Genomic DNA, 25,386 nt, shown 5'->3' on the forward strand with positions numbered 1-25,386 from the left:
GGAGGTTGCCAAAGAACATAACAGTTAGATCTGTCGCGGTTGTAGCCAACTGAGAATTGACATGTTGAGTTTCCAAGCTTGACTCTAACATGTTCTGTTGAGCTTGAAATGGAACAACAACAGCCTAATAAATCATTTCAGGGCACCAAACTTTTCTATAATTATTTGAACCCAGATTCTTCCACGTGAATGGAAAATTTGAGGTCAAAACACATGTATTGGCCATTGCAGTCTTTTGCCTCATTTTTCTTGTTTTTGCTCTGATGGTGTTGGGTGACTTTAAAAAGCAAATCTTGACTAACAACTCTATTGAGATCTAATTTTAGAAAGTGGGATCAAGTTCTGGACTAAGCAATTTTGCTTTCAACATCACTGTTTGATTCCACAAAAAACCCATTTCACATTCAGATTACTATTCCTCATCCTTGACCTTTAATTTTGAATGTGCTGTCTTTTTCGCTTCTTTCGGTGATTGATCTTCCAGAGCCACTCTTGTGGCACTTTAAAGCATGCTCTTTCTGTGCATGACAGAGTATCTACGATGTGGAAATCCAACATAACATGGTGCTATGACCAATTAAAAGAAAACAGAGAGAATAAAAGCTAGTTTTGTTTCCTTTCTCATATATATGTTTTTGGTAATCGAGTAACCACCTAACATGTCATTCGGACAGTTGAGTGAGCATAAATCTCAGGCTATGAGAAAAGTTAACATCGCGTTGACGATAGTTAAGACTGGACCAAAACCCGTGTGAATAGAGTCCCGGAAGTGGGACAAACCCACGAAACCAGGATTTCACAAAGAAATATCCATGCCGATGTGTTCGAACTCTTGATCCATATGCTATACACCTTAAGTCCAGAGCGATAACATACTAAATTGTAGTCCCAGTGGTTTTTCTCATCTTCCACTCACATATTATATGCAGCATATCCATTTAGGCTCAGGATTGTAATACATTTAAATATACAGTCAAGTCCAGACTATGACATTGTATGCATAGGAACCTTGCAATAGAAAGTATGATGAAAGATCACGTAAGATTAACATTGTAGAGCCGTATAGGAGAGGAAGAATAATAGGGAGAGATGCATGCGTAAAAATTTAACCTCATTACATCTTCTAGAACAGCTGGAATACTAAAGCCAGGAAGCCGGCCTCAAGCATCAGCAGTTTGGACAGAGTTGCTGCTATGTGAGCGTTGTTTGATTTGACTGAATTCTTTTGCACCGTTTCTGCATCGCTGCATTTAAGACCCTTATCATCTCCTTTGCACAAATTGGCAAAAAGGCCAGGTGGGTATTTGCCGTAGAGGTTTATGTAGCTGAACATGGTCGAAGCACAATCATTTGTCATGTCGCTTACTTCATCTGCGAATGGGCAAGCAAATTCCTTCAAACCCGAACAACATTTATCGGCTGGGTATTGAGGTCCTTTGCACGTGCTTGTAACAATTGTGTAATTCATACCTTCAAAGTTTACGGGGCATTCTGCAAACCATGAATATGGAAAGATCATCCCAACACTCTTTCACATATCAGATCAATCAAATAATGACTTAAAGGGGTTAAAAATAGAAAGGAAAAGAGGGGTTACTCTTTTTGGCCTGAAGTAGGGAGCGGCCAGAGTGTTTGTCATCTTCAAATGCGCCATCTGCACAAACCCAATTAAACATGATGAGGAAAAAAACAAGAAAACTACCCAATTAAACATGATGAGGAAAATAACAAGAAAACTATGCCAAAAAGAGAGGAGAGGAAACTTACTGGAAATATAAGAAGAAGAAGCGGCGAAACCCGTCAAAAGGAAGAAGCAAAAAAGACAATAGAACAGCGAATTGGAAGCCATTCTGGTTATTGTTTTTGTTTTTCTTGGGAGACCGATTGCTCAATCGATCTCCAGCCAAAACGAAAGAAATGGGGATTTGAATCTCTCTTTTTCTAGCATTATAACAGAAAGGGAGAAAGACACGGAGAATGTAAGGTGAGGCTGTGAAGAAGAGGCAATGTCGTCGGGTACCCACATAACCCGCCTCAACTCAGACGGGTAATTAAAAGGTTGGGTACGGGTATGAGTATTTTTATGGGGAAAATAAGCGGGATAGATACGGGGATGGGTTTGTCAAAATCCACCCCGCTCCATACCCATATATTATTAATTACGTATACATTACATATAATATTTATAACTTATTATATATATTAGTTATAATAAAATATCTAATTTACGATCTTAGTAGAAGTTTAGCTTATTCTACAATGTCTCAATTGGGCTATATCATGTTAGCTTTAGGTCTGGGCTCTTCTCAAGCCGCTTTGTTTCATTTGATTACTCACGCCTATTCAAAAGCTTTCTTTTTGTATGATTGTTAAGTTAAACTTTATTTGTCATATTCATAGGATCAAATTTTTTTTTTTTCAATTTATCAATTTTTTTATTTACAGTTAAAGGTCGCGGGGTGGATAAATAAACGGGGATTACCCACCCCGACGGGTAGAGGATGGGGCAAATATTAAAATATCCGATCGATATTTTAACGGGGACGGGTAAAGATTTATCTAATGAGGACGGGACGGGTAAAGGGGTCCCCGCCCCATTGACATCCCTATTGGCACCTGCCACTCGTGTAATGAAAACGTTAAAATATTGGATTTTCCAATGCCTAATCCACACGCACAAAATATATAAAGGTTTCAGGATATGAAACAAAATATAACTCCAGAAATGTTAGTACTTCGAAAATGATTAAAGTTTATATACCACTTATCCGTGCTGAGTTTGATGCACATGATGAAAAGGTGCTAAACTTTGAAACAAGTTTCAGTTTAGAAAGGAGGCCAGCATGTTGGGCTGTAAGGATGCGATTCCAAGATGGTTGGGTCCTGCCCCAAAAGCACCATGTTCAATATGACTGATTGCTTTCCGTCCCGACCAATTTGGAATAGAAAGTCAAAGAAATATGCCCAAAATGATATCAATTCAATGTGGGCTTGACTTCCACCCTATTATGCTTGCGATAATAGGCCAACAAAATTTTGGGTCAAGCTTAAATGGACAGAAAGTAATTGAACAGGCCTCTCCGTAATGGATTTCTTATAACAAGTAATGTTTAGCTCTATGTCCTTGTCTTTTTGATTGGCAGCTTTGTGTTCTGATGGGCTTTTAGGTAGAATCTCTTCTCGAGGCCCATTCACACATTGACAGGTGACACGCAAGTCTTTAATCGTGATTAACTTTTTCAAAGTTGGGTCTTTGAATGATAACTCTCCAGGCGAACTCTTTGAAATTAGGAAAAATACCACACGCATGAAAAGATGCAATTACCGCATAAGGTAGGCGTGGTGGAATGTGATCATGTTTTTAAAGTTTTTCCTAAAGGAAAATAACAAAAGAGTGAAGAAAGATCAAGGAAGAATGAAGATGCCTTACGAGAGATTGAAGGCATCACAAACCAAGATATATTTTTGGGAATCTTTTTTTTTCCAGGGGAAATTTTGATTTTCCTTTACTTTATTTCATGGACCAATGATACTATGTTATAAAAAAGAAAAAGGTGTAAGCAAAACCACCCAAATACTACAAGTTAATATTGTCAACTCTAGATCTAAATCCGCACGATTTTGTTCTTATGGGTCGTTTCTTATGATATTTAAACTCAGAAAATACATTGGTTATGTGAAAGAGAGTTTATCTTTGTTTATAAATCACTTAGTTATGTCAATTTTGCTATAAATCACTCGATCAGATTATGACATTTCGATCTAAAAGTTTTATTCTTTGAAAAAAAAAGGGCTCGCATCATTATTGGTCTATTGCACTATGGGTGGAAGGCACGTAAAGAAGAATGTTTTTAATGTACACGCAATGGAACTGAAGTATATATAGCAACAAGGGGAAGGCAATTAGGTCGACTATAACCATCAATATATTATGTATTAACTATCATATATATATATATATATATATATATATATATATATATATATATTTACGCATAATTATTGGAAGGTATAATTAATTCTTGTCACCTTTTGGACCATACTTATGAATAATATTGAACTTATTATATGAACATGTATGCCATTCTTTGCATAAGTCGGTACTCGCATGCTATTGAGCTCTTACAATATTAATTTGCCAAGCATCATGATTCATAATAGTCACTCAATAATATTAATTTTGTCCAACTCCAATTAATTAGCAATGTGTATATTTTAGTGGGCGGCAGTTGACTTTCTCGACACCGCCTTCAACAAACCAAATAAAATAGAAGCAGGATAAAATCTCCACTCTCTCCAACCGCCATGATGTTGGGGTGGGGATGATGAAAGTGCATCTATTCTATTCGACTTTGGGATCTCGAATTGTGTCTCGAATTTAATATAGTTTGAGGGTTCTTAAGAAATTTTATCTGCACCTGCATCGTCGCCATGCTTGCTTGGTTTGCACCACAGTTAATTAAAGATAATGTTTGAGACCTCCAAAAAATGATCCCAAAATACTCTCATTTAATGTGGAGGGTTGGATGTGAAGTGAGTTCTACATGTGTGTTTTTTAATCAATAATTATTTAAATGTCACATAGATTTGGGGGAATTTTGAGTGTCTCCGTTAATTAATTACAACGAATCTAGTCCCATATGTATATGAGTAACCTGATATGGGCCAAGCAATTATAAATATATGAGTCCCAATCAATCCAATCCTTCCATATCATATCATATGATTAAAATAGTATCTTTACATATATGCCATATATCCCATGCAATCCTCCACCATACAATGTACATACACCAATAAAATATGCAAGCTTTTCACTGTATATATCTCACACTGAAAGATGGGGAACAATTAATTTTTGTTTATAATAAAAAAAATATATATATATCCTTGTATTCTTCATCTTAAATATAACACAATTATGTTTTAATTTTTTTTTAAAAAAATTGTGAGTCCTACCCCAATCCCACAATAAATTACAAAAAAAAAAAAAAATCCAAGTCAGACCCACATTATATTAATTTAAGCATGATGAAATATTTTTCTCCGGTGATGGAAGACTTTATTAGTGCACATATTTTAATTAATAAAATCAGTGCGCACCCGAATGATAGTGACTACAGATTTAAATTGTAGCTATAACAATGTGTTGGAATGATCTAGTCGTCACGCACAAGCAAAACTAATGTATTGGTTATTTTTTATACAAAGAGGAGAGAAAGTGACTTTGTACCTATCCAACAATATTAGGAAATGTACATTGTGTCTACATACTTACAAAAAGGAAATGGAACCCAACTTTGCAACCCCTTTGTCACCATCACAATCCATTAGTCTACACTATCATCCACCAACCAATATTAATTAGTGTAAATTCGGTCATAATCTAGTTTACTTTCTACTCCAAAATGGACACAAATTCTCATAAATCCAATCGAAGATTCTATGTAGAACAAAAAAAAATCAATGGCTTGTTTGAATCAACAACATTAAAGAGAGAAATTGCCACTAATTCCCCATCAAGTATTAATAAAGTAAATATATTTTCTGCCACGTCAAACGCCTGGTCTATGTTGTCTGTTGACGGTGGAGACTTAACCCCTAAAATTCTGCCATGCATGTTATTGCAAGGAAAAAACACAACAGAAGGAACCCCCCTCGTGTATTATTGTTATTTTTCTGCAATTCAAAGTTTCAGTTGAAATTTATCTTCTAGAAGAGGAAAAGAAAAATTAAGATCCTATTATGTATTAGGATGTTGAAATACAAGTCGAAACACATCAATGATATTGCCCGTTCCCTCCAGGCAAAATGCACGTATGAAGTTGTTCTTCATGGATCGTTGGCATTAGTTCTTAAACCCAAAAAACAAGTACATGTGCAAGAGACAGTGGCGGAATTAGGATTTTGATTTACCTGGGCTGAACTTAAAAGTTGAGGGTTTGGGGGCAGTGTCCCGAAAAATTTTTAGAACTTCAGTAAAATCTCAAAATGGTAAGAACTTACCATGTCTTCCAAGATCATTAGATCTTTTTTTTTGATAAACCTTTAATGTATTAATATATAACAAATTGAAACTTTAAAAATTGTAGTTTACAGGCAGTTCTAACAAAGCCAATCAAGTGTAGGATCAAGGAGGCCAACCCAATCAAATAGTAGTGTACAACAAAATAAAAATCTCATTTGGAGCTTGCCTCTTGTTTGTCTATTGCCAACACAAGTCAAAAACTCAAATACTCTTAAGTTGTACCTTATAACCTCAAGAGAAGAGACGCATGATGAACTTGATAAACTTTAGAACCCAAACAGAACACACAAATGAAGAGAAGAATTAGCAGCAACAGTTATCACGCAATAGCACGAATTGACGATGGTGTGGTGTGGTGTGGTGTGGTGAATGAGAATCAAATCAACCTGTCTTGGGTCAGCCCACCTTAGTGGCATAATGTCTAGGCTGGTGGGCTTAAGTATATTTACTAATTTTTTTTGATTTTTTTTTCACACGGGCTCAAGCCCACCGTAGCCCAGCTGTAGATCCATCCGTGGCAAGAGATGCAATGTTTTTTTGTTTATATATCACTCGATTGAATTATGTTGATACGATGTGATATATTAGTTTTGTCATATTGTAGAACAAATTGATTGCTGACGTTCAAAATGATAATATTATTCCAAAAGACCACCCTCAGTTCAAAGAAAATAACAATGACTAATCTAATATATCAAAGACTGCTGCTACAAATTAAACCCCAGTTAAGACTCATTTGTTCTTGCACATGAGTTATTCTAATATTTAGTCATCTAGAGACATTATTTTGTTTGAAATTTTGACCCATGACTCCTTGTAAATGTTGCACGTGGACTTCCAAAAATCGGGGGTACATCACCAATGAATAATAAAACTATATATTCAGTAAAGTTCTTGTGAACCATATATTCCAAAGAGCTTCTAGATTGAAAAAAGACCCACCAACTAAATTGTCAAATTTGGATGCGCAACCCATGCAGGCTGGCTGGCTGGCTGGCCAGTTCACTGTGGTGGAAAAATAATAAAACACGAGAGAAAAATCAAAGCGGGGAAGACATTTTATTCTCTGCTTCTATACAATTCTACATTTCTGGGGGAATGGTCAACTACTTTTGCCTCTCCTCCAATCAAATCCTGCCGCGTGATAAGGTGAATGAAAGCGCGTTCACTCGTTGTCTTTTTCCGAGTATTCTAGAATTCAGACGCGACAAATGAGAGATGGAAGGAAAAATCTCTCTTCTAGAACAGAATTATTAGGGCCCATTTGGACCGGGCTGGGCCCAGCCACATTGATTGTTCAACTATTTATTTTTAAATTTTCTTTTACTATTTTTGGAGTGGGGAAAATAATATTTTTTTTATAAAATTGTGTACATGGATCTTGCCTGTGCCTCTTCTGTGAATTTTTTTATGATGGAAAAAGCACATGACTCCATCCATATCTTGCTTGCCGTTGATGTACATTGTTTATGTCAACCAATAATTTAAATTATTAAATGAACAATCTCCAGATTCCATCTCATTTGTTTAAATCCAATATGCTGCCCTGTTGCCATGTCATATAACTTTTTTTTTTTTTTATATTTAACTTAAGAGTTTATATTCTAATAAGATTATCTACAATCAACATAAATATGGATAATGTTACAATCCTAAATGCTTGTTTCTTATTTTTACCCCAAATCTATGTAGCATATGTGATATCAATTAGTTATGAACACAACATTTGAGATAATTTGGATAAAAAAATGTTGAGATTCGTAATATGATGTGCATTATATACATACATATATTCTAATAAAAATTTGTATGTTTATTGATAAATCAACACTCTCAATGAATCAATTATTATAATAAATTTAATTATAACAACATATAGTATTACTCATAATGATTGGGACTTTTATTACTTATAATAGATTTTATGAACACAAATTGCAAGTTGTCTAGTAATTAAAATAATAATTTTGATCAGCAAAATCAGTAATAATTCTTTCTCAAATTCAGTTCAGGTGAAACAACCTCACACTATGACAATATTAATGGTAAAAATCTAATAGAATTTTTTTTTTAAAAAAAGGAAAACTCATGTTTTATTTTTTATAATAGCAAGCTTGTTCCTTGTGCTTTCTAATCACCTTCATGAAATAATTTGTACAAAATAATGAAAATGACTAATATAAAATCTATTAAAAAACAAATAAAATTCCCAAATCAACTCACCGCCACGTCACGCTGTAAAGAAATGTGGGATGTTTATCCTGTTCAGTTGTTTGTTTGATTTTTTTTATACAAACACATACATACATGTGTATATATACACTCCTCTGATATCTATCCATCGATAATTCGATAGAACCCAACACCCCATTCCACTCGCCATCTCCTCCCACACTACCAGTCATTCTCATCCGACTCAACTCTTCTTAACGTATTCTTTCTCTCTCTAACGTTCTCTATCGAAGACGCCATTGTCGTTCGTTAAAGCTCTGATTCTAGATTAAAGGCTTCGAGAAACGCGCGGAAAGAGAGTGTTTTGGAGCAAACGCGACCTTTCTTCAGTTTCTCGGTACGTAATCGTGATCCCGTACAGCTAGATTTGGCTACTAGATTTGGCTATGGAGGGTAGGAAGTTTAAATTTTTGAATCTTTATTGTTTGTTTCGTTTTGACATGTTTGTTTTGTAAGGGACGGGTCTCTGTTTTGGGTCATGTGCCCACTCAGCGAATTGATAGCGAGCTGGCTTATTTTGTTGTACTTCATGAGTCATACTTGAACTTGGGATTTGCTGTTTTAGTTGTGAAGATTTTGATATATAATTGTTGTTGTTCTTGATAGCTTTTGGTAAAATCATTCAAATGCTTTCTCTTTGATTGTTGGCAATTGTAGGAGAAATCACGTTGCTTGTGTATTAGCACCTCTGTCTGAGTATAAATTTCTTGATCTCTATCTATTATTTATGCTGTATCCTGTATCATTCAACGGAATATATTTCCTCCATAAGAAGATTTCAATCCATCTGTTCCCGGAATCATTGGCTAAAACTTCGATTCTATGGAGAAATCTGTGTGTGGAATTTGACGGGTCTTGTTTTTTCTTATGTTGAATTGGGATTTTTTTAGGCAAAGAAGAATTTCCAGATTCTTACGCCAGCTTGGCATCTTTCTTTTTCTTTTTTATTCTTCTTCTTTTTCATACTTTTCTTCTGCCTGGCTTCTACCTATGTTCTGGATGTTGTGTCTTCCTATTACTGTGCAATTTCATATGAAAAAGAAACTTCTACTAAGGTGTCTTGGCTGTGTTTCTGAAGAGTAATTCGGCTTCATAGGTCACCAGGACACACCAATAGATGATTATTTTATCCCTCTTAACTGTGGCTGATGATCTCCCTGGAAAGGGATCATCAATTTTTGATAAAAAATGGGAAATTTTGGCATAAAGGCTAGAAGATTGATCATTGTTATCATATTTTCCCAGAAATTAATCAGACTACTTAAATTTGAGATGGCAAGTTAGTTGGATGGTAGCTGGACACCATTAATCAGTGGATGCTTATGTGAATTTTGTTTCCATTAATCAAATCACCTACCAAAATCATGCACTCTTTTACACAATTAGAAAACAAGGATGGTGGGTGACTTGTGTATTTCTGTACAGAGTTGAGCCTTTCTAGAAAGATGTTAGCAGATACCATGTTACAATGTTTTAGACAAATCAATTCTGATTAGAATGCTCATTGATTAGAAGGCATGGGGTCCTCCAATGTCTTATCTGTTTCAACTTTCTCGAGAAATCCAATCCCAATACAGATATGCTTGTACTTTGTGTATGTATGTACATCATTCGAAAAGCATTCAACGATCCTCCTGATCTGCAACTTGCCCACTTGCTCAACTCTCCTGAAAATTGAATTTGGGCCCCATAATATTGATGGTTTAGGTAGAGGTGGGTCCTGTGGGGGATGGAGACTGTGGTCTGCATACGTATGGTTTGTTTGGCGTTTCCTTTTTTGGTGTTAAGTGTGAGCCTTACTTTGGATACAATTTATTCATGCTGGTTATTTGTACATTGGATTCTAGCGCGTAAAGTTCAAGTCGCTCTCTAAACTGATTTCTCAATGGAGACCTGTTTGTCTGCTAGAAACAATATGTTCATTTTCTATCTCCGATGACTTCCATGACCTTGAATAATTTAGAGGGACTCTTCTGTGAAAATGTAGTCTGCTGTGATCAATATATACATAGCCCTAACATTGCTCTGTATATGCTCATGATTTTCAGTTGTCGTAGGTACGGAAAGATATTGTGAATTGTGATTGAGCTTGCCATGGCCACAGATCTGTACTTTGAAGATACTGTTGCTCAGGATAACTTTAACATAGACGAGAAGTCTTTCCCCGGGAAATGGAATTCTGTTCCGGATGATGGTCCCTCTGGTGGTTTTGATTGCAACATCTGTCTAGACTCTGTGCAAGACCCAGTGGTCACACTCTGTGGTCACCTCTACTGCTGGCCTTGCATCTACAAGTGGCTTAATTTCCAGAGTGTTTCTTCTGAAAACCAATACCAGCAACAACAACAGCAATGTCCTGTTTGTAAAGCTGAAGTTTCTCACACAACTCTAGTCCCTCTTTACGGGCGGCATCAAACAACTAAACCCTCCAAAGGCAAAGCACCCCATCTTGGCATAATTGTACCGCGGAGACCTCTTGGTCCTGTGTGCGGGGTGGACTCTACGAGATCACCTATTTCCAGGGGTAATCCACCTTCAGCTCAGCAACTCAATGGTGGCTACCCAGCTTCGGGAATGCTGGGCCCCGGTGGCACGGAAATGAATATGTTTAGTTCAGTGATTGGACCGTATGGAGAGACTTTATATGCAAGGGTATTTGGCAACACAATTACTAACATATATACTTATCCGAACTCTTATCATCTTGAGGGAATCAGCAGTCCAAGAGTTAGGAGGCATGTTATGCAGGCCGATAAATCGCTTGACAGGGTCTCTTTCTTCTTGTTGTGCTGTCTATTTATATGTCTCCTCTTGTTCTAACTTGATCGTCTGTACTTTTTTGCGCAATATATCCCTGTAAAAATATGAGTAGTAGTGTACCACAGCTCTTTAAGAGTCTTAGAAATGTTGAATCTCTCTAGATGTATGAGTTCCATCTTCAATTCATCTGGAGTTTCATATACTAGCTATTTGAAATATTCATTGTAAATCATCATTTCTGGTTATGATCAAAACTTAGGCAGAGGATTCGCCATGTTTCTCACTGTGAAGCTTGAATTTCACTCTAGCCTATGTAGCACGGACACTCTGTTTTGGTCAGAGTGTCGGTGTCCGACACATGTCGGACACGGACACGTCCCGACACGCTCAAAATACGTCTGGGACACGTGAATCTGAGTATCCGAATTTTTTTTTTTTTTTTAATATTGGACACGTTGAGGACACGTTGGGGACACGTTTTTGTCTTTTATTTTTAATTTACTGAAGGATTTTTTAATTTGTTATAAGATATTTGATTTTTTAAATACTTTAATGAGTCTTATATTATGTTTGATTTTTTAAATACTTTAAGGATTTTTTAATTTGTTATAAGATATTTGATTTTTTGAACTATCGTAATTGAATTATATTATGTTTTAATGTATTGTTGTTTTGGACCATATTGATTGAAATGAAATATATGTATATATATAAAAAATATAAAAAAAATCAATCAACGTGTCCGTATCCTACTTTTTGGAAAAATCACGTGTCCGCGTGTCCGTGTCGTGTCGTGTCGCGTGTCCGTGTCCGTGTTCGTGCTACATAGACTCTAGCTAACGGAGCCTCTGAGCTCTTGAAATATGTACTCAATAGTGCTGCCTGCTGGAATGACTGTGTGTGCTCATCTTTTAAGTAAAACCCACAATTTAGCATGTAATATTGGATCAGAGGTCAGGGGTGGAATAATAGCATTGATTTGTTGGTATTCGTTTGATGGGTGTCTGAAGTGGTCATATAAGACCAGCAGCCTCGATTAACAAACATCCAATTGAACATATATATATTATTTGTGTTGTAGTGAAGTGGGTGGTGAACCTGCTGATGGCGGTGGCGGCCACGTGTTAATATGGCGGTGATAGAAAATAACAACCATTCAAAGAAGAAGATATACCATATTGACTATTCGCAAGGTCACCGACGTACTGGCAAATCTTTTGCAAATCGTTATCATCATAATTGCATTAAATAATCACACCAAAAACAATACATACATATATATATAAACATATATATATAATATATATAGAGGGATTCTCAAGTGCGGGATTCCACACTTTATTTAAAGTGTGGGATCCATTTAACACCATTCATGCGTGGGCCCCATCACGTGTGGGGACCACACTTACACATAATGAATGGTGTTAGATGGATCCCTTATTTTAAATAAAGTGAGTATCATCCTCACTTGAGAATTTTCAAATATATATATATATGTGTATATATATATATATATCGGACGGTACAAAGTTCGACGCGACAGAGTCGGGGAATACGGAGGTGAAAGTGGGGTTCAAGGAGGGCTTAATGAACTGGAGAGATAAAAGCCCATACTCACTGGGCCAAGTATGGCCCATTAATAAAAGGCCATAAACGGCTCAGAAAGCCATAAACTATTGATTGGGAACATGTGGTGATAGCAGGCCCATCAATTCCAATCAAAACCAAGAAAAGAATCAAAACCAAGGCATATTTCCACCTCAAACATTCAAACAGTAAATCACAAATTCAAAAGCATAGATTTCCAAATCAGATCCACAATTATTATTCAATGTGAAGAACATTATAAGAAAAATACTAAAATAGCATATCCATGAATCATTGCTGCATTACTTAGCTTCCTACCCTCACAGTTGTTCTATTTATTCCCTCAGTAATCCATGCCAAGAATGCTCCATCATTTGAAGATTTAAGCTTTATATGATGAAGAAACTGAATTCTGATACCAGCTTTGTCCTACAAGAATCAACAATATTACAAAGAAAAAAAATATATGATGAGAATTCATGATGTAAGGAGAAGCCAAATTGAAATGCAGAACACAATGCTTAATTATCCATCACAAGTGAAATACAGTGTACAGTACCTCTGCTCCAAGGGCTATGTTTCAGATAGACTTTGAAGGATTTTATGCGTTTCTTCATCAGGGGTAAAACTATCCATTTTCATCCGATCAAGAATCTCAGAAACTGGTTTGCCAGCTATAATATGGGTTCTCAACAATTTGTGATATATATCCTTTGTCAAAAGCTCCAAATTCCTACAAACTCCTCCATCTCTTCAACATCTCCTTGTTCTACCAAGTAATTCAAACAGCTCGCCAAAGTGTCAGACGCTGGCCTCCACCCTTGTTCAATTAACATTGCTCTCTTCAACATCTCAACTGCCTTTGCCATTTGGTTGGATTCCATATAACCAAGAGCTAACACATTCCACGTACTGGCTTCAGGTGTTCTTTCTTCCACAGCCTTCTTTGCAATTGATTCAGCCTTTTCAAAGAGACCCTTCTTGCAATAAGCACTGAGAAGCCCGTTCAATACTTGAAAGTTGTACACTGTACATCCTGACTCCCACTCCTCAAAAAATTTTTGAGCCCCCTCTATATCATCTAACTCTGCAAGAGATGAAATCATATCAACATAAGAGGTATCATCTAGCTTCTCTGACTTGTATGTGTTCCAAACACGGTAAAGCTCATCCCTATTGCCAGCTCTAGCATATAGAGGAAGAAGAACTGCACAGACGGTTTCTCCTCCTGAAGGAGCATCTTTTCCTCCATTTTCTTTAGGATTGGCAAAGCCTTTTCAACAAATCCACCATTCAGATACCCGGTTGCCACCTGCAAATAAAGAAACCAATCCGTAACAAGTAGGGAATCCTCCTCCTCCATCTGAAAGATCATTTCTATCCCAGAAATGTTAGATACAGCAACATAAACTTTCATTTGATGCTTCAATGTCCACTTATCTTTAGGAATTCCCTTGCTTTCCATTTCTCCGATTAATGCATCAATTTTATCAAATTCTTCCGCTTCAGAGTAAAGGCCCATCAATACATTATATGGTTTTGATGATTTTGCCATGCCCGCCTCTCTAATCTTCTGCATAACAGCTTCAGCTTTCTCAGTAGACCTTCCCTTCACATAAGCGTACATCTGACAAGTCAGCGTAAACTCATTTGCAGGAATTCCCTTCCCTTCCATTTCTTGAATTAATGCTTCAATCTTATCCAATTCTCCCGTTCCAGAGTAAAGACATATTAATGTTGAATAGGGGAATGATGATTCTGCCACACCCAATTCTCTCATCTTCTGCATAACAGCTTCAGCTTTCTCAGCAGACTCTTGTCGCACATAAGCAATCATCTGACTCGTCAATGTAAACTTATCTGCAGGAATTCCCTCCCTTTCCATTTCTTGAATTAATGCTTCAATCTTATTCAATTCTCCCGTTCCAGAGTAAAGACGGATCAATATTGAATAGGGGAATGATGATTTTGCCACCCCAATTCTCTCATCTTCTGCATAATAGCTTCAACTTTCTCAGTAGACCTTTTCTTTGCATAAGCGGACATCTGACTCATCAACGTAAACTTATCCGCAGTAATTCCCTCCCTTTCCATTTCTTGATTTATGCTTCAATCTTATCCAATTCTCCCGTCTAGAGTAAAGATCTATCAATATTGAATAGGGGAATGATGATTTTGCCACACCCAATTCTCTCATCTTCTGCATAACAACTTCAACTTTCTCAACAGATTCTTGTCGCACATAAGCAATCATCTGACTCGTCAATGTAAACTTATCTGCAGGAATTCCCTCCCTTTCCATTTCTTGAATTAATGCTTCAATCTTATGCAATTCTCCCATTCCAGAGTAAAGATGGATCAATGTTGAATATGGGTATGATGATTTTACCATACCCAATTCTCTCATCTTTTGCATAACAACTTCAGCTTTCTCAGCAGACTTTTGTCGCGCATAAGCATTCATCTGACTCATCAATACGTACTTATCTGTGGGAATTCCCTCTCTTTTTATCTCTTGCACCAATGTATCAATTTTATCAAACTCTCCCCTTTTAGAGTAAAGATTCATCATTTGAGCATATGGGTAAGATGATTTTACCATACCCGCCTCTCTCATATTCTGCATAACCGCCTCGGCTTTCTCAGCAGAGTTTTCACGCACATAGCAGGAAAGAAGATAACAATGTGCATCATATATTTTTAAATCATCAGGAATATCACTGAAGTAAGTTTCTGCTTGCTCTAGCCCTTCCAACTCTATGGATTAACCTTAGCCTCATTACAATGTCCGATGTAGATGGTGTAAAATATCCAGAATCAGTCATCTACTTCAATAACTTGAATGCATAACAAAAAATATAAAGATCAATAAGTGGTTGTATAACTATGCTCTAGTATAATTAATGGAATCAATTCAATGCCAAACAAAAAAACACCAAAACAGGGCTTTACATCATATTATTCGAGTCTATGCGATGAAGTTTCCGCATTCTTCGAAGAATAAACGATAAAATTAGAAACATTAAGACGAAATAAAGAATGCATTGCTTTTTGGTACCTCTAAAGAGTGATTGTGGCGTCCGGAGTCGTTGAAAGTCCGAAGCTCTTTCCGCTCGACACTGTTTCCTTCAGTGACCCATTGGTCGAGGACAGGGAGAATCGAGACTTTGGGGTCTCGAATCAGATCAATGCGGTCACAAAGTTTCTCCTTTAAAGGTAAGGTTAGGGTTTGAGTTGAGAAGAGTGATGCCACAACCCTGTAACAGGATCCACGGCTTTGATACATCAATGGAAGAGATTTGTTGCCGAAAAGAAAATTCATCTTCTTCGCCTCTCTGAAATAGCTAGAACGAATAGGGTTTCACCACTCCAATTGCGTATTTAACAATTAACACTGGAGCTAATCTTTTCTTCGTTTGCAAGAAATAAATATTTTTTGTAAAATACGATACGAGTTTCTGTTTTTTTTTTCATAATTGGGATAATTATCGTATATTTTTATATTTTGTAATTAATATTGATTGATATAATCAATCATGACATATGTAACATTGATCAAATACCCTAAAATCAATTAACTACTTATTTATGATTTATTCTTCCTTGTCAAAAATATGATTACAATCAAACTTAAATTCCTTTTGATTTGTTATTTTATCAGTTAGTTATATGAGATAACATTAAATTTGTTTTATATTTTCCAAAAAATAGAGAAAAATTGTAAATCAAGTATGTATAATGAAATCTAACCTAGAACATACATTTCATAGTAATTGCAGGCCTTTCTATACCGAGCCACTATAAACTCTTTTGTCTCTCCTTTTAATATCTTTCATTGTTTATATTTCTATCATTGCCATTCAATTATAAATTTCTTTACAAACAAATCCAATGCATCATCATATAAAACTCAAAAGTCTGAAACTAAACATTGGATTGACATACTCGGATCCTTTGTCGCAGTACCAGACTCCATAGAATATACTCTCAGTTCATATTAGGGATTGGTCCGGACGGCGGGTAAAGTGTTCCAATGCTGGTTTCCTGTGAGCTCTCATATTTGGGTCCTGAAATCAGTGATTCATGAGTCTGTGAAGCAGCAACCCATCCTTGATACAGTGGACGAGCCTGCCAAAGAGCTCCACAGAGAGAGAGCGGAAAAAGCATGGCCAGAGCCATTGTGAAGCATAAACTGTTGCAAAACTAACAAGATAAGTAATAGTAATTGAATAGAGGAGAACATATAATTCTCAAGTAAGAACCTAAATTTTCCACAAAACAGAGGAGTAACGTGCAAAAGAATTCATCGAGTCAAACCATTATCAACAACCCATTCATTCACAATGATATGCAAGTAATGTACAGTGAAATATTCCACTCCATTTGTCAATAAGCCTACACGTTCTTTCATATCAGCCATCCACAGCGGTAATGCATCCATCTTTCTACAAACAGCTTACACACATTTGTTAGTGTTTATATGCTACATATTATCGCCTAATCTGAGTTCCATTTCAGGGTGCCTCGAAGATAAATTTGCCCCCAACTCTACACACCAGCTCTGTAGAAGTGTATCACCTTTAGTGGCACCACCTTTTCCTGCAGCCACAAAGGTTGTAAAAGGGGAAAAGAGAGTGAGAAGGGTGAATTTAACGACTTTAATTAATCACCGGTGAAAGACTTAACCAGAAACCAGAAGACCTGAACAGCCTTTTCAGACGGGGATGGAAAACGAAAACCCGTAGAGCAATTCTGCAGTAGTTCTGGACTTTTCATCCATGCCCTTTGTGCATCACTGATTCTGATCTTATATTTGAACATCTACACTTGGTGAAGAAGACCAAGAGACATTAGAAAGAGAACTGGCAGAAAATTCTATTTGGCTTTGTTTTTTGTAACAGACTATAACTTCCAAAGATGTTTGAAAGGAAAAAAAAATCATCAACAAGATGTTTAAATAACTCGTAAGTCATAACTTCGTCCATTTGGTGTTGAGAAGCAAAATAAATACTTCTTTCACTATAAACTGTAAATTCACTGATGCAGAATAAAAAGGTTTATTCAAAAATTTACATCCACCGCTGCAATAAGGTGCGAATGAGAGAGAACAAGAAAAAAGAAACAGTAATATCGAACATGAACAGGATAAAGAAATTGTTCCAGAAAACACAAACCTCAGAGAGACGGATAGACGGTTCCTCCAGTTCATCTCCTTCAACGATTATACCACTGCCCTGACACTCTGGGCAGAACAGAGAGTTGATTTGGGTTTTCGTAGCCATACTCTCTCCATCCATAGCCATTTCCTTGTTCTTAATACCATTCTTTCTTTTAGATTTTTGTCCCACTTTCGCAGCAACCAACTGATTTGTAAATATTTCATTCTCACAAAGAAGTATCCAATTTATAAGGCAGGATGTGTGAAATACATGAAATGCCTACATCAAATAATTTACAAGGAAAACAACTAATGAAAATATAATACTGACTGAGCAGAGCAACACAAATTCAATTTTTTTATTTTTTTTTACCTCAAAGAAATAGCTCAAAGAAATGTGAGCGCAAGCAAAGCTATTAGCAAAAACAGAAGAAAAAAATCAGAGGGAGAGAGGAAACATAATTTCTTACCCCATTCACATTTCTACTACTGCAAGCAAGTTTCCCTGTCTTCATGTTCAACAGGGCAGCTACATCTTTCTCAGGAAGCATCTTATGCTGACAGATATCACACATTCTTTCAGCTGCTATCCGCTGTTGCCGCCTCACCTCTCGCCTCACATGCTTGTTGGATATGGATCTTGTGTGAAGAAGTTGATCATCAAATCGGTCCAACAGCAACATTGAGGCACCAGTGGAAGCAGAAGATTCCTCCCCGGATGAATCACACTGATTACTCAACGATTCACTAACATCCTCAGGATCAGAAAAAGATTTCTTTCTTTTCCTACTAAATCCCCCACCATTCTCAGATTCTGCCATGGGGTTAGATGTGAGTAAAAGCTTCACATCCTCGAGCAGATCCTTTCTACCTAATTCATAGTTATAAGAGAAAGTAACAACAGCAAAATCATGCTCTGGGACCCTGATAGCACTCTCATCTCTACCCCCCTTTCCTCCCAACCATTCACACCATATTCTGCTAATGCTGTGTGAACCATCATCCTTCTCACAGAACCTTGCAGCAATTTGTCCAAAACCAATGCAGCTCACTTTTAAATTCGAAATTTTGTCTTTAATCAGTACATCTGGAATCAAAAGACCATCATTTCCTCCATTACCGTTCAAATCCTCCACAGAGGGGCTAAAAGCAATATCATCATCTGTCCTAGTAGAATCCAAATCCTCATCACACACCCCATCCAACCCACCATGTTTGTTGCCTTCACCTTTCACATTCTCGCCATATTTGACAATAGAAAGACTGTTACCATCATTTTGAATCTCTACAGACATGTTTCTTTTACCATTTGATATTGCCAAGGGTTTCTCAATCTCTGTTGAATTGCGAAAGAAGTGAACACCATCATTAAAAGGCCACGGGTTAGGTTTTAAGAGAGTAACCTTAGCCGTAGCTAACCTCTCAGTATGTAGACTACCCTTCAAGTGTTCAAACAACACAGAATCACTATAGCATGGAGCAAGACACAATGTACAGAAGAATATGAACCGCCTCCCATCCTCACGAAGTTCCACATAGGTGTGTCCTTGTGATCTTACGTTGTGAAGAGTAGTCCTAGCCATTTGTTCCCTTAAACTAGAAGAGCTCGTCTTCGAAAACCCCAAGTCCATCCTCCCTGCCATTTGAATTTCCCGCAAAAAAAAAACCCTTAAATCCAGTCAATTTCCCCAAACTTCAAAAACCTCCTAGAAATCTTGTTTTAAAGATTCAAAGGAAGCCCTAGGATTCCAAATTTCACGATAACTGCTCGAAAATGCAACGGAATATTGAATTCTTACTGGATCCAACACCCAGAGCGTCCCATATGAACAGGAAACCCTAAGTATATCAAACTCAAACTTCACCGAAACCTGAAATAAAAAATCAACGAACCCGTCCGCCACAAACTTCGACAAATCGTGATACACAAGTGAAATTGACCCTCAAAACTCCACCAAACCCTAGCTAGATCCTTCAAAGTTGATGTCCAAACACAGTAAGATCAAGACAGAAGGGGAAAAAAACACAACCTGAGCGCTTAACAGACTCGGAATTTACATATTCGTAACGTACTCGGTATATGTTTCCCAGGAGACCGTCGAGAGCGTGCATCCTCAGCGAAATCCTTGCAAGCCATGGAGAGAAGAGCATGCGAAAACGAATCTTCAATGGCCATCTTCATCTAGCGCAGAAGAGAAAAAAAAAACTGGAGGCTGTTTGGATTGGGAGAAAGGGGAGAAGGGCGAGAAAATCAGAGAGAGGGAAGGAAAATTAGAACAATAAAACGACTCTTAACCGATTTTTGTCGAGGGATTATATCTTGGTTTATCTAGTGAAGGAGAGAGTCGAACGCAAGAACCGCGAGTTTTGATCCAGTTCTTCTTACAGATAACTACTGTTTTTGATCCAGTGTTGCAGATCTATGGTTACCAAGTATCTAACATGAATTATGGATCGTTCGATGGCCTGTTAATGTTATCGGATTCCAATCTAATGATTGATGAGAAGGGTATATTCGAATTTTGGATTAAAACGGTCCTTGTGTAGAAGTTTATTGCGTAAGCTAGTAGCCAACTGTTATGTTTGTTAGGGCAACAACTTTATAGATAATTATAAAAGCACCTTAAAAAGTTTGTAATGTCAGCAATGACTCCTTTGAATTTTATTAATTAGTTTAGGTGCCATTGCCAAGGAAGTTGCATGATTGGTTTGATTTTTACCAAATAAAACATATAAGAAAAATGTTATAATTAGTTTAGGTACCCTCCCCTCCAACAGATGCTCTCCTGGCTTCCCCAGGTTTTCTCCCACTTTCACTCAAGCCCATATACACAAACACCATGCTTTGGCATTGCTATTGTTAGAAGGATACCGAACAGGTAGTTTTTGATAAACAAAAGTTACAAAAATTATTATTTCATCATCACTAATCCTATTCAAAACTGAATTACAAGGTTATATAGTTCTGACCCAAGTGTCAAGTGGACAAAATTAAATGGTTTTTAATGCTAAATCCTTCTTTGTTGCAAACCCAAGCAAGAACAAGCAAAGAGGTTTAAATCTCTTGATTTAGGAGATAAAAAGGAAGCAAATCAAGTTTGTGGGTTGAACTAGGAGGGGTGGATATAGATATAGATATAGATAGACAGGTGGAGGTGAACAGCCTTTCGTACAGAGGGGGCGCCAAGCATTAAGGTGGGCTTATCTTGGTTTGCGGGCTGAGAAAATCCACGAAACAGCAGATGAAATGGCACGTAACCAAACTTCCTCAATGGGCCGCACGAGTCCAGTGGACTGGTTGCCTCCCCACCGACCTTCTAGAAATGCAGAATATATGGAATAATGTGGGCTCTGTCTAAAACTAAAGCCCAAGCCCAAATAGTTGGTTTCCACAAGGTTCATATTTAATATCTAGGAGTAGGCCAAACATTGTCAGTCTTTAGGTGACCCTTTGTAGTATTTTTAAATTCATTATTCATGTATGTATACATAGGTCTGTAAGTTATCTTTTATGGCTGACAAAAAAAAAAAAAGTTATCTTTTATGGCAATGCAAATCCTTTCTTTAAAATTACTTTTATCAAGAAAGTTAAATTTTCACCTACACACGGCAATATGGCATTGCCTACTTCCTTGGTTCAAAAAGAACGAAAAAGAGAGGGGAAGATATATAGCCCACAAAGAAAGAACAAAGAGTTAAGTATGATGTAAAGGAGTTAGTTAAATAATGCTGTTTTTGTCCTCTAGTGTCTAGAAATATCCCATTGGCCATTACCCAGATTGTGATGGTGCCATGTGTGGTACGTACACAGAACACACGGTTTAAGATTTTTCTTTATCACAATTCATGTCCTTTTTTTCCTGTACAACAATGGGACCATGGACATATGTGATTTATGTTCAACCATGCAATTTTTTTTTAAGTCTTGGTCGGCCTTTAATATCTTCTTACTGTTGAAGTATTATATAAGACTGAGCCAGAGGAGTGTCTGCCATAAACAAACGAAATTGAAGGATATCAACATTTGGATACAAAAAACATGGCAAAGAGCGACTCGGAGATTGATCTGGAGAGGGGTACTACTTCTCCAGGCAGAAGCAATAGCAGCACAACCGACAATCTAAAGACGACAAGATCATTGCCTAGCATGGGTACGACAAGTTCAGTCTCAAGTGGTGAACACATGAACATTGAACTTCAGAAAGCTGCTACAGAGGACGTGGATAAATTCAAAAAGCTCCTTGACGAACTTTCACAGAAGCGGGAGCAAACTATGCCATCAATTTTTGAGACTGTGAGTCCATTTCACAACACATTGCTTCATATAGCTTCATTCCATGGTAGTAAAAACATTGTAGAACTAATAGCTCTATGGTCTCCACCGACGCTTAAGAAGACAAACTTAAGAGGTGAAACGGCTCTTCATACTGCTGCAAAAGAAGGAAAGTCAGACATTGTGTTAAGTCTAATTAAACTACAAAAGGAGTCTGCATCTTCCGATGATGATGAAGATCAGAATTTGTTTAAAATGAGTAATGTGGATGGGAACACAGCTTTGCAGGAGGCGTTGATAAATGGACACCACGGTAAGTGGGTTATAGATTTGATCCCGATGTTTCATTTTGTGTGAACAAGGAAGGTAAGTTTCCTCTGTATCTAGCTGCAGAAGGTGGGTACTCTGAATGTGTTAAAGCTATGATAGAGTCAGAAGCATATAAGACACATACTTGGCCTTGTCAGAATAGTAATACCAATGATGAAGCAACCAAACAAGATGGAGTGCTACAATTGAAGTTACCCATACATGCAGCTGTAGTTCATGCTGCTAACAAAAATAATTCGGGTAATCTATTCTCCAACTATATTATCAGTGACATGTTATTTGTGTAGAAAGGCTTGAAATGATCATGAAATCATATGTTTATAGCAATTAATACCCAAAACTACATCCTCTGTTTTGAACCTCTAGATTATCAAAATATACATGGGTATTTTATAGGGTAGTTCTCCTTGTATATGAGTTGGGAGTGTCAAACCCAACCCATCACATGCTATATATGTATAGATATATGAATTTCCTTGAATCTTGAGTGTTCTTTGTGTTTGAAATGGTAGATCTCCTGAAATATATGTTGAATAAGGATTCAAAGTTCATCGATTTAAGAGATGAATATGGGAGAAGTGCACTTCACATTGCAGCAGCTCGAGGTTATGTTGAAGGTGTCAAATGCTTCCTAAGGAGAGATCCTCAAGCTGCTTTTCAAAGGGACAATGATGGATTCTTTCCAGTTCATTTTGCAGCTGCAAGAGATCATGTTGACGTGATTAAAGAGCTCCGACCCCATCGCCTACATCTTGCAGAGATGCTTAGCCATAATTACCAGAACATTCTACATTCTGCTACAAAGAATGCTTGCTCCAATGTAGTTTCATATGTTCTTAAAACTGAAGAGTTGGAGAAGCAAATAAACCAGAAAGACAAGGATGGAAATACACCCCTGCACTTGACCGCCATCTTTTGTGATGCATTATGCGTCTCTCTTAGCAAGGGACAGCAGAGTGGATAAGAAATTGCTTAACAATGAAGACTGGACAGCACTCGATGCTTGCAAATATCTCAACGAGCGATTTTTCTTTCAGGTATCGGCGAATAAAACTATACTACCGATATTATCAAACCCCATTTCTCTTAGAAGTTCATGCCCTGATAACTGTTGTTCAACAAATATTTGTTACACTACTTAGTTATTCACTTGGTATGTTGCAGCGCTCGACAGTAATGGTACTAAAGAAGTCTGGAGTTAAACCATCTCCAACTGGGAAGCCAATTGACAAAGAAGCAAACAGTACTAACAAAGATGAGGACAAATTTAAGGACATATCAAATGCACCCCTAGTGGCTGCAACGCTAGTCGCCACTGTGACATTCGCAGCAGGTTTCACAGTGCCTGGAGGTTACAATGACTCTAGTGATGAACAGGGTATTGCTACTATGTTGAGACAAGCCACTTTCCACGCATTCCTCGTCTGCGACACAGTAGCCATGTTTAGCTCCATCATTGCTGCAGTGATCTTCACTTGGGCGCAATTAGGTGGGGAACATTTGGTGTCTTTTGCTTATCAATTAGCATTGCCATCGCTGGCTCTCGCATTAAATATGATGTCCTTTGCCTATATTTTTGGTATATATGTGGTGGTAAGTAAACTAAATTGGCTTGCCAAACTTTTTTTGGGTATGGGTTTGTGCTTTCAGTCTATTATCGCGCAGTCATTCCTTCTATTGTGCTTCCTGTTCATTGCAGACTGGAGTCTCATCGTACTCCTTAAGATTTGTAATTGGGTTGCCTCGATAATTATATGCATTCACCGACTCTGGTCGATGATGTTGATGTTTGTAGAGGTTGTGAATGTCTTATGTTTCGAACTCAGATTGTGTAGTTGTAAGATAGATGATATTTAGCTATTGTTACATTGATGTATCAATATACGGAGTGACTGCGTGAATTAAGTTAAGTAGTGTTGTTAGTTCATAATGTAAGATTGTATTGGAATAAACTTATATAGCAATCCTATTGTTCTCTACTGAACTATTAAATTGCTTGCAACTTCGCATGGAACCATCAATGAACAGTGCTAGACTCACGAAACAGCAGATGAAATGGCACATAACCAAACTTCCTCAATGGGCCGCAAGAGTCCAGTGGACTGGCTGCCTCCCCACCTACCTGCTAGAAATGCAGAATATATGGAATAATGTGGGCTCTGTCTAAACACTAAAGCCCAAGCCCAAATAGTTGGTTTTCACAAGGTTCATATTTAAACCAACTATTTGGGCTTGGGCTTTAGTATTTAGACACCATACTCATACGCTAAAGTGGGGGTTTTCGAAGCCATCAAATTTACTGTTCATGAGCGACCAAGAAGATTCCGCCGTCCAAGCCCAAATAGTTGGTTTTCACAAAGAAAGAACAAAGAATAAAAGGAAAATTTCAAGCCGGTACCACTTGTGAAACTTTTGGATACTTAAGTCCAGTCTAAAAAACTTTATCCCTCATAATTACTTTTTTACCCTTATCTTCCTCCCATAACTACACTTCTTTTCTTTTATTACAATAACTTTCTCTCTCCTACTACATCTTTCTCATCACAACAACTTTCTCTCTCCTAATGAATCTCTCTACTACATCTCTCTTTACAACGTCTTTCTCTCATCTCTTTTTATGGCTATCGTTTTGGTCCAAATATGATTGGGCATTATGCGTCTCTATGGGAAGATTATAATGATATGATAGAATTTACCCTAATATAATACCATCCAAGTCATGGCCCATACGCACATGGCGATTCGCATTTTCACAAAGAAAGAACAGAGAATTAAGTATGATGTAAAGGAGTTAGTTGAAAATTGATGTTTTTGTCCTTTAGAGTCTAGAAATACCCCACCACATGGTTTAAGATTTTTCTTTGTTATCCCTACAAGACAATTCATGCCCTTTTTTTCCTGTACAACAATGGGACCATGGACATATGTGATTTATGTTCAACCATACAATTTTTTTTAAGTCTTGATCGTCCTTTAATATCTTCTTACTGTTGAAGTATCATATAAGACTGAGCCAGA

At 37.2% G+C, this 25,386-nt stretch overlaps 4 protein-coding genes and 2 pseudogenes across 4 annotated transcripts; 2 read left to right on the plus strand and 4 right to left on the minus strand.

The window, feature by feature from the left end:
• Nucleotides 1-971: 971 nt before the first annotated feature.
• On the minus strand, nucleotides 972-2,023 carry LOC120000905 (GPI-anchored protein LLG1-like). Its single transcript, XM_038849072.1, has 3 exons — nucleotides 1,768-2,023; nucleotides 1,598-1,654; nucleotides 972-1,491 (listed from the first exon to the last, which is right to left on the minus strand). The coding sequence occupies exons 1-3, from the start codon at nucleotides 1,847-1,849 to the stop codon at nucleotides 1,124-1,126; spliced, it is 507 nt and encodes a 168-aa protein (XP_038705000.1). The 5' UTR covers nucleotides 1,850-2,023; the 3' UTR covers nucleotides 972-1,123.
• Nucleotides 2,024-8,360: 6,337 nt separating this feature from the next.
• Nucleotides 8,361-11,303, plus strand: LOC120000459 (E3 ubiquitin-protein ligase RMA1H1-like). Its single transcript, XM_038848548.1, has 2 exons — nucleotides 8,361-8,597; nucleotides 10,309-11,303. Exon 2 carries the CDS (start codon nucleotides 10,355-10,357, stop codon nucleotides 11,078-11,080), a length of 726 nt encoding a protein of 241 aa, XP_038704476.1. The 5' UTR covers nucleotides 8,361-8,597; nucleotides 10,309-10,354; the 3' UTR covers nucleotides 11,081-11,303.
• Nucleotides 11,304-12,772: 1,469 nt separating this feature from the next.
• LOC120000034 lies at nucleotides 12,773-14,675 on the minus strand (annotated as a pseudogene).
• Nucleotides 14,645-15,432, minus strand: LOC120000057 (annotated as a pseudogene).
• A 1,462-nt stretch (nucleotides 15,433-16,894) lies between these two features.
• On the minus strand, nucleotides 16,895-20,129 carry LOC120000033. The gene is made up of 4 exons (XM_038847903.1): nucleotides 18,236-20,129; nucleotides 17,782-18,045; nucleotides 17,309-17,428; nucleotides 16,895-17,206 (listed from the first exon to the last, which is right to left on the minus strand). Exons 1-4 carry the CDS (start codon nucleotides 19,406-19,408, stop codon nucleotides 17,156-17,158), a joined length of 1,608 nt encoding a protein of 535 aa, XP_038703831.1. The 5' UTR covers nucleotides 19,409-20,129; the 3' UTR covers nucleotides 16,895-17,155.
• A 1,623-nt stretch (nucleotides 20,130-21,752) lies between these two features.
• LOC120000058 (protein ACCELERATED CELL DEATH 6-like) lies at nucleotides 21,753-24,225 on the plus strand. Its single transcript, XM_038847926.1, has 4 exons — nucleotides 21,753-22,359; nucleotides 22,401-22,608; nucleotides 22,881-23,299; nucleotides 23,353-24,225. The coding sequence occupies exons 1-4, from the start codon at nucleotides 21,805-21,807 to the stop codon at nucleotides 24,223-24,225; spliced, it is 2,055 nt and encodes a 684-aa protein (XP_038703854.1). The 5' UTR covers nucleotides 21,753-21,804.
• Nucleotides 24,226-25,386: the final 1,161 nt, after the last annotated feature.

This window comes from Tripterygium wilfordii, chromosome 6 (genome assembly GCF_013401445.1).
Source record: "Tripterygium wilfordii isolate XIE 37 chromosome 6, ASM1340144v1, whole genome shotgun sequence".
NCBI lineage: Eukaryota > Viridiplantae > Streptophyta > Magnoliopsida > Celastrales > Celastraceae > Tripterygium > Tripterygium wilfordii.

Coding starts and splice junctions, on each gene's coding strand:
- LOC120000905 (XM_038849072.1), bottom strand. CDS start 1,849: ATGGCTTCCAATTCGCTGTTCTATTGTCTTTTTTGCTTCTTCCTTTTG. Junction 1,655..1,767: donor TTCTTCTTCTTATATTTCCA/GTAAGTTTCCTC, acceptor GGGTTTGTGCAG/ATGGCGCATTTGAAGATGAC. Junction 1,492..1,597: donor CCTACTTCAGGCCAAAAAGA/GTAACCCCTCTT, acceptor CATGGTTTGCAG/AATGCCCCGTAAACTTTGAA.
- LOC120000459 (XM_038848548.1), top strand. CDS start 10,355: ATGGCCACAGATCTGTACTTTGAAGATACTGTTGCTCAGGATAACTTT.
- LOC120000033 (XM_038847903.1), bottom strand. CDS start 19,408: ATGGCAGGGAGGATGGACTTGGGGTTTTCGAAGACGAGCTCTTCTAGT. Junction 18,046..18,235: donor GTAGTAGAAATGTGAATGGG/GTAAGAAATTAT, acceptor TATTTGATGTAG/GCATTTCATGTATTTCACAC. Junction 17,429..17,781: donor CGTCTATCCGTCTCTCTGAG/GTTTGTGTTTTC, acceptor CACCAAGTGTAG/ATGTTCAAATATAAGATCAG.
- LOC120000058 (XM_038847926.1), top strand. CDS start 21,805: ATGGCAAAGAGCGACTCGGAGATTGATCTGGAGAGGGGTACTACTTCT. Junction 22,609..22,880: donor TGCTAACAAAAATAATTCGG/GTAATCTATTCT, acceptor TTGAAATGGTAG/ATCTCCTGAAATATATGTTG. Junction 23,300..23,352: donor TCTTTTGTGATGCATTATGC/GTCTCTCTTAGC, acceptor TTAACAATGAAG/ACTGGACAGCACTCGATGCT.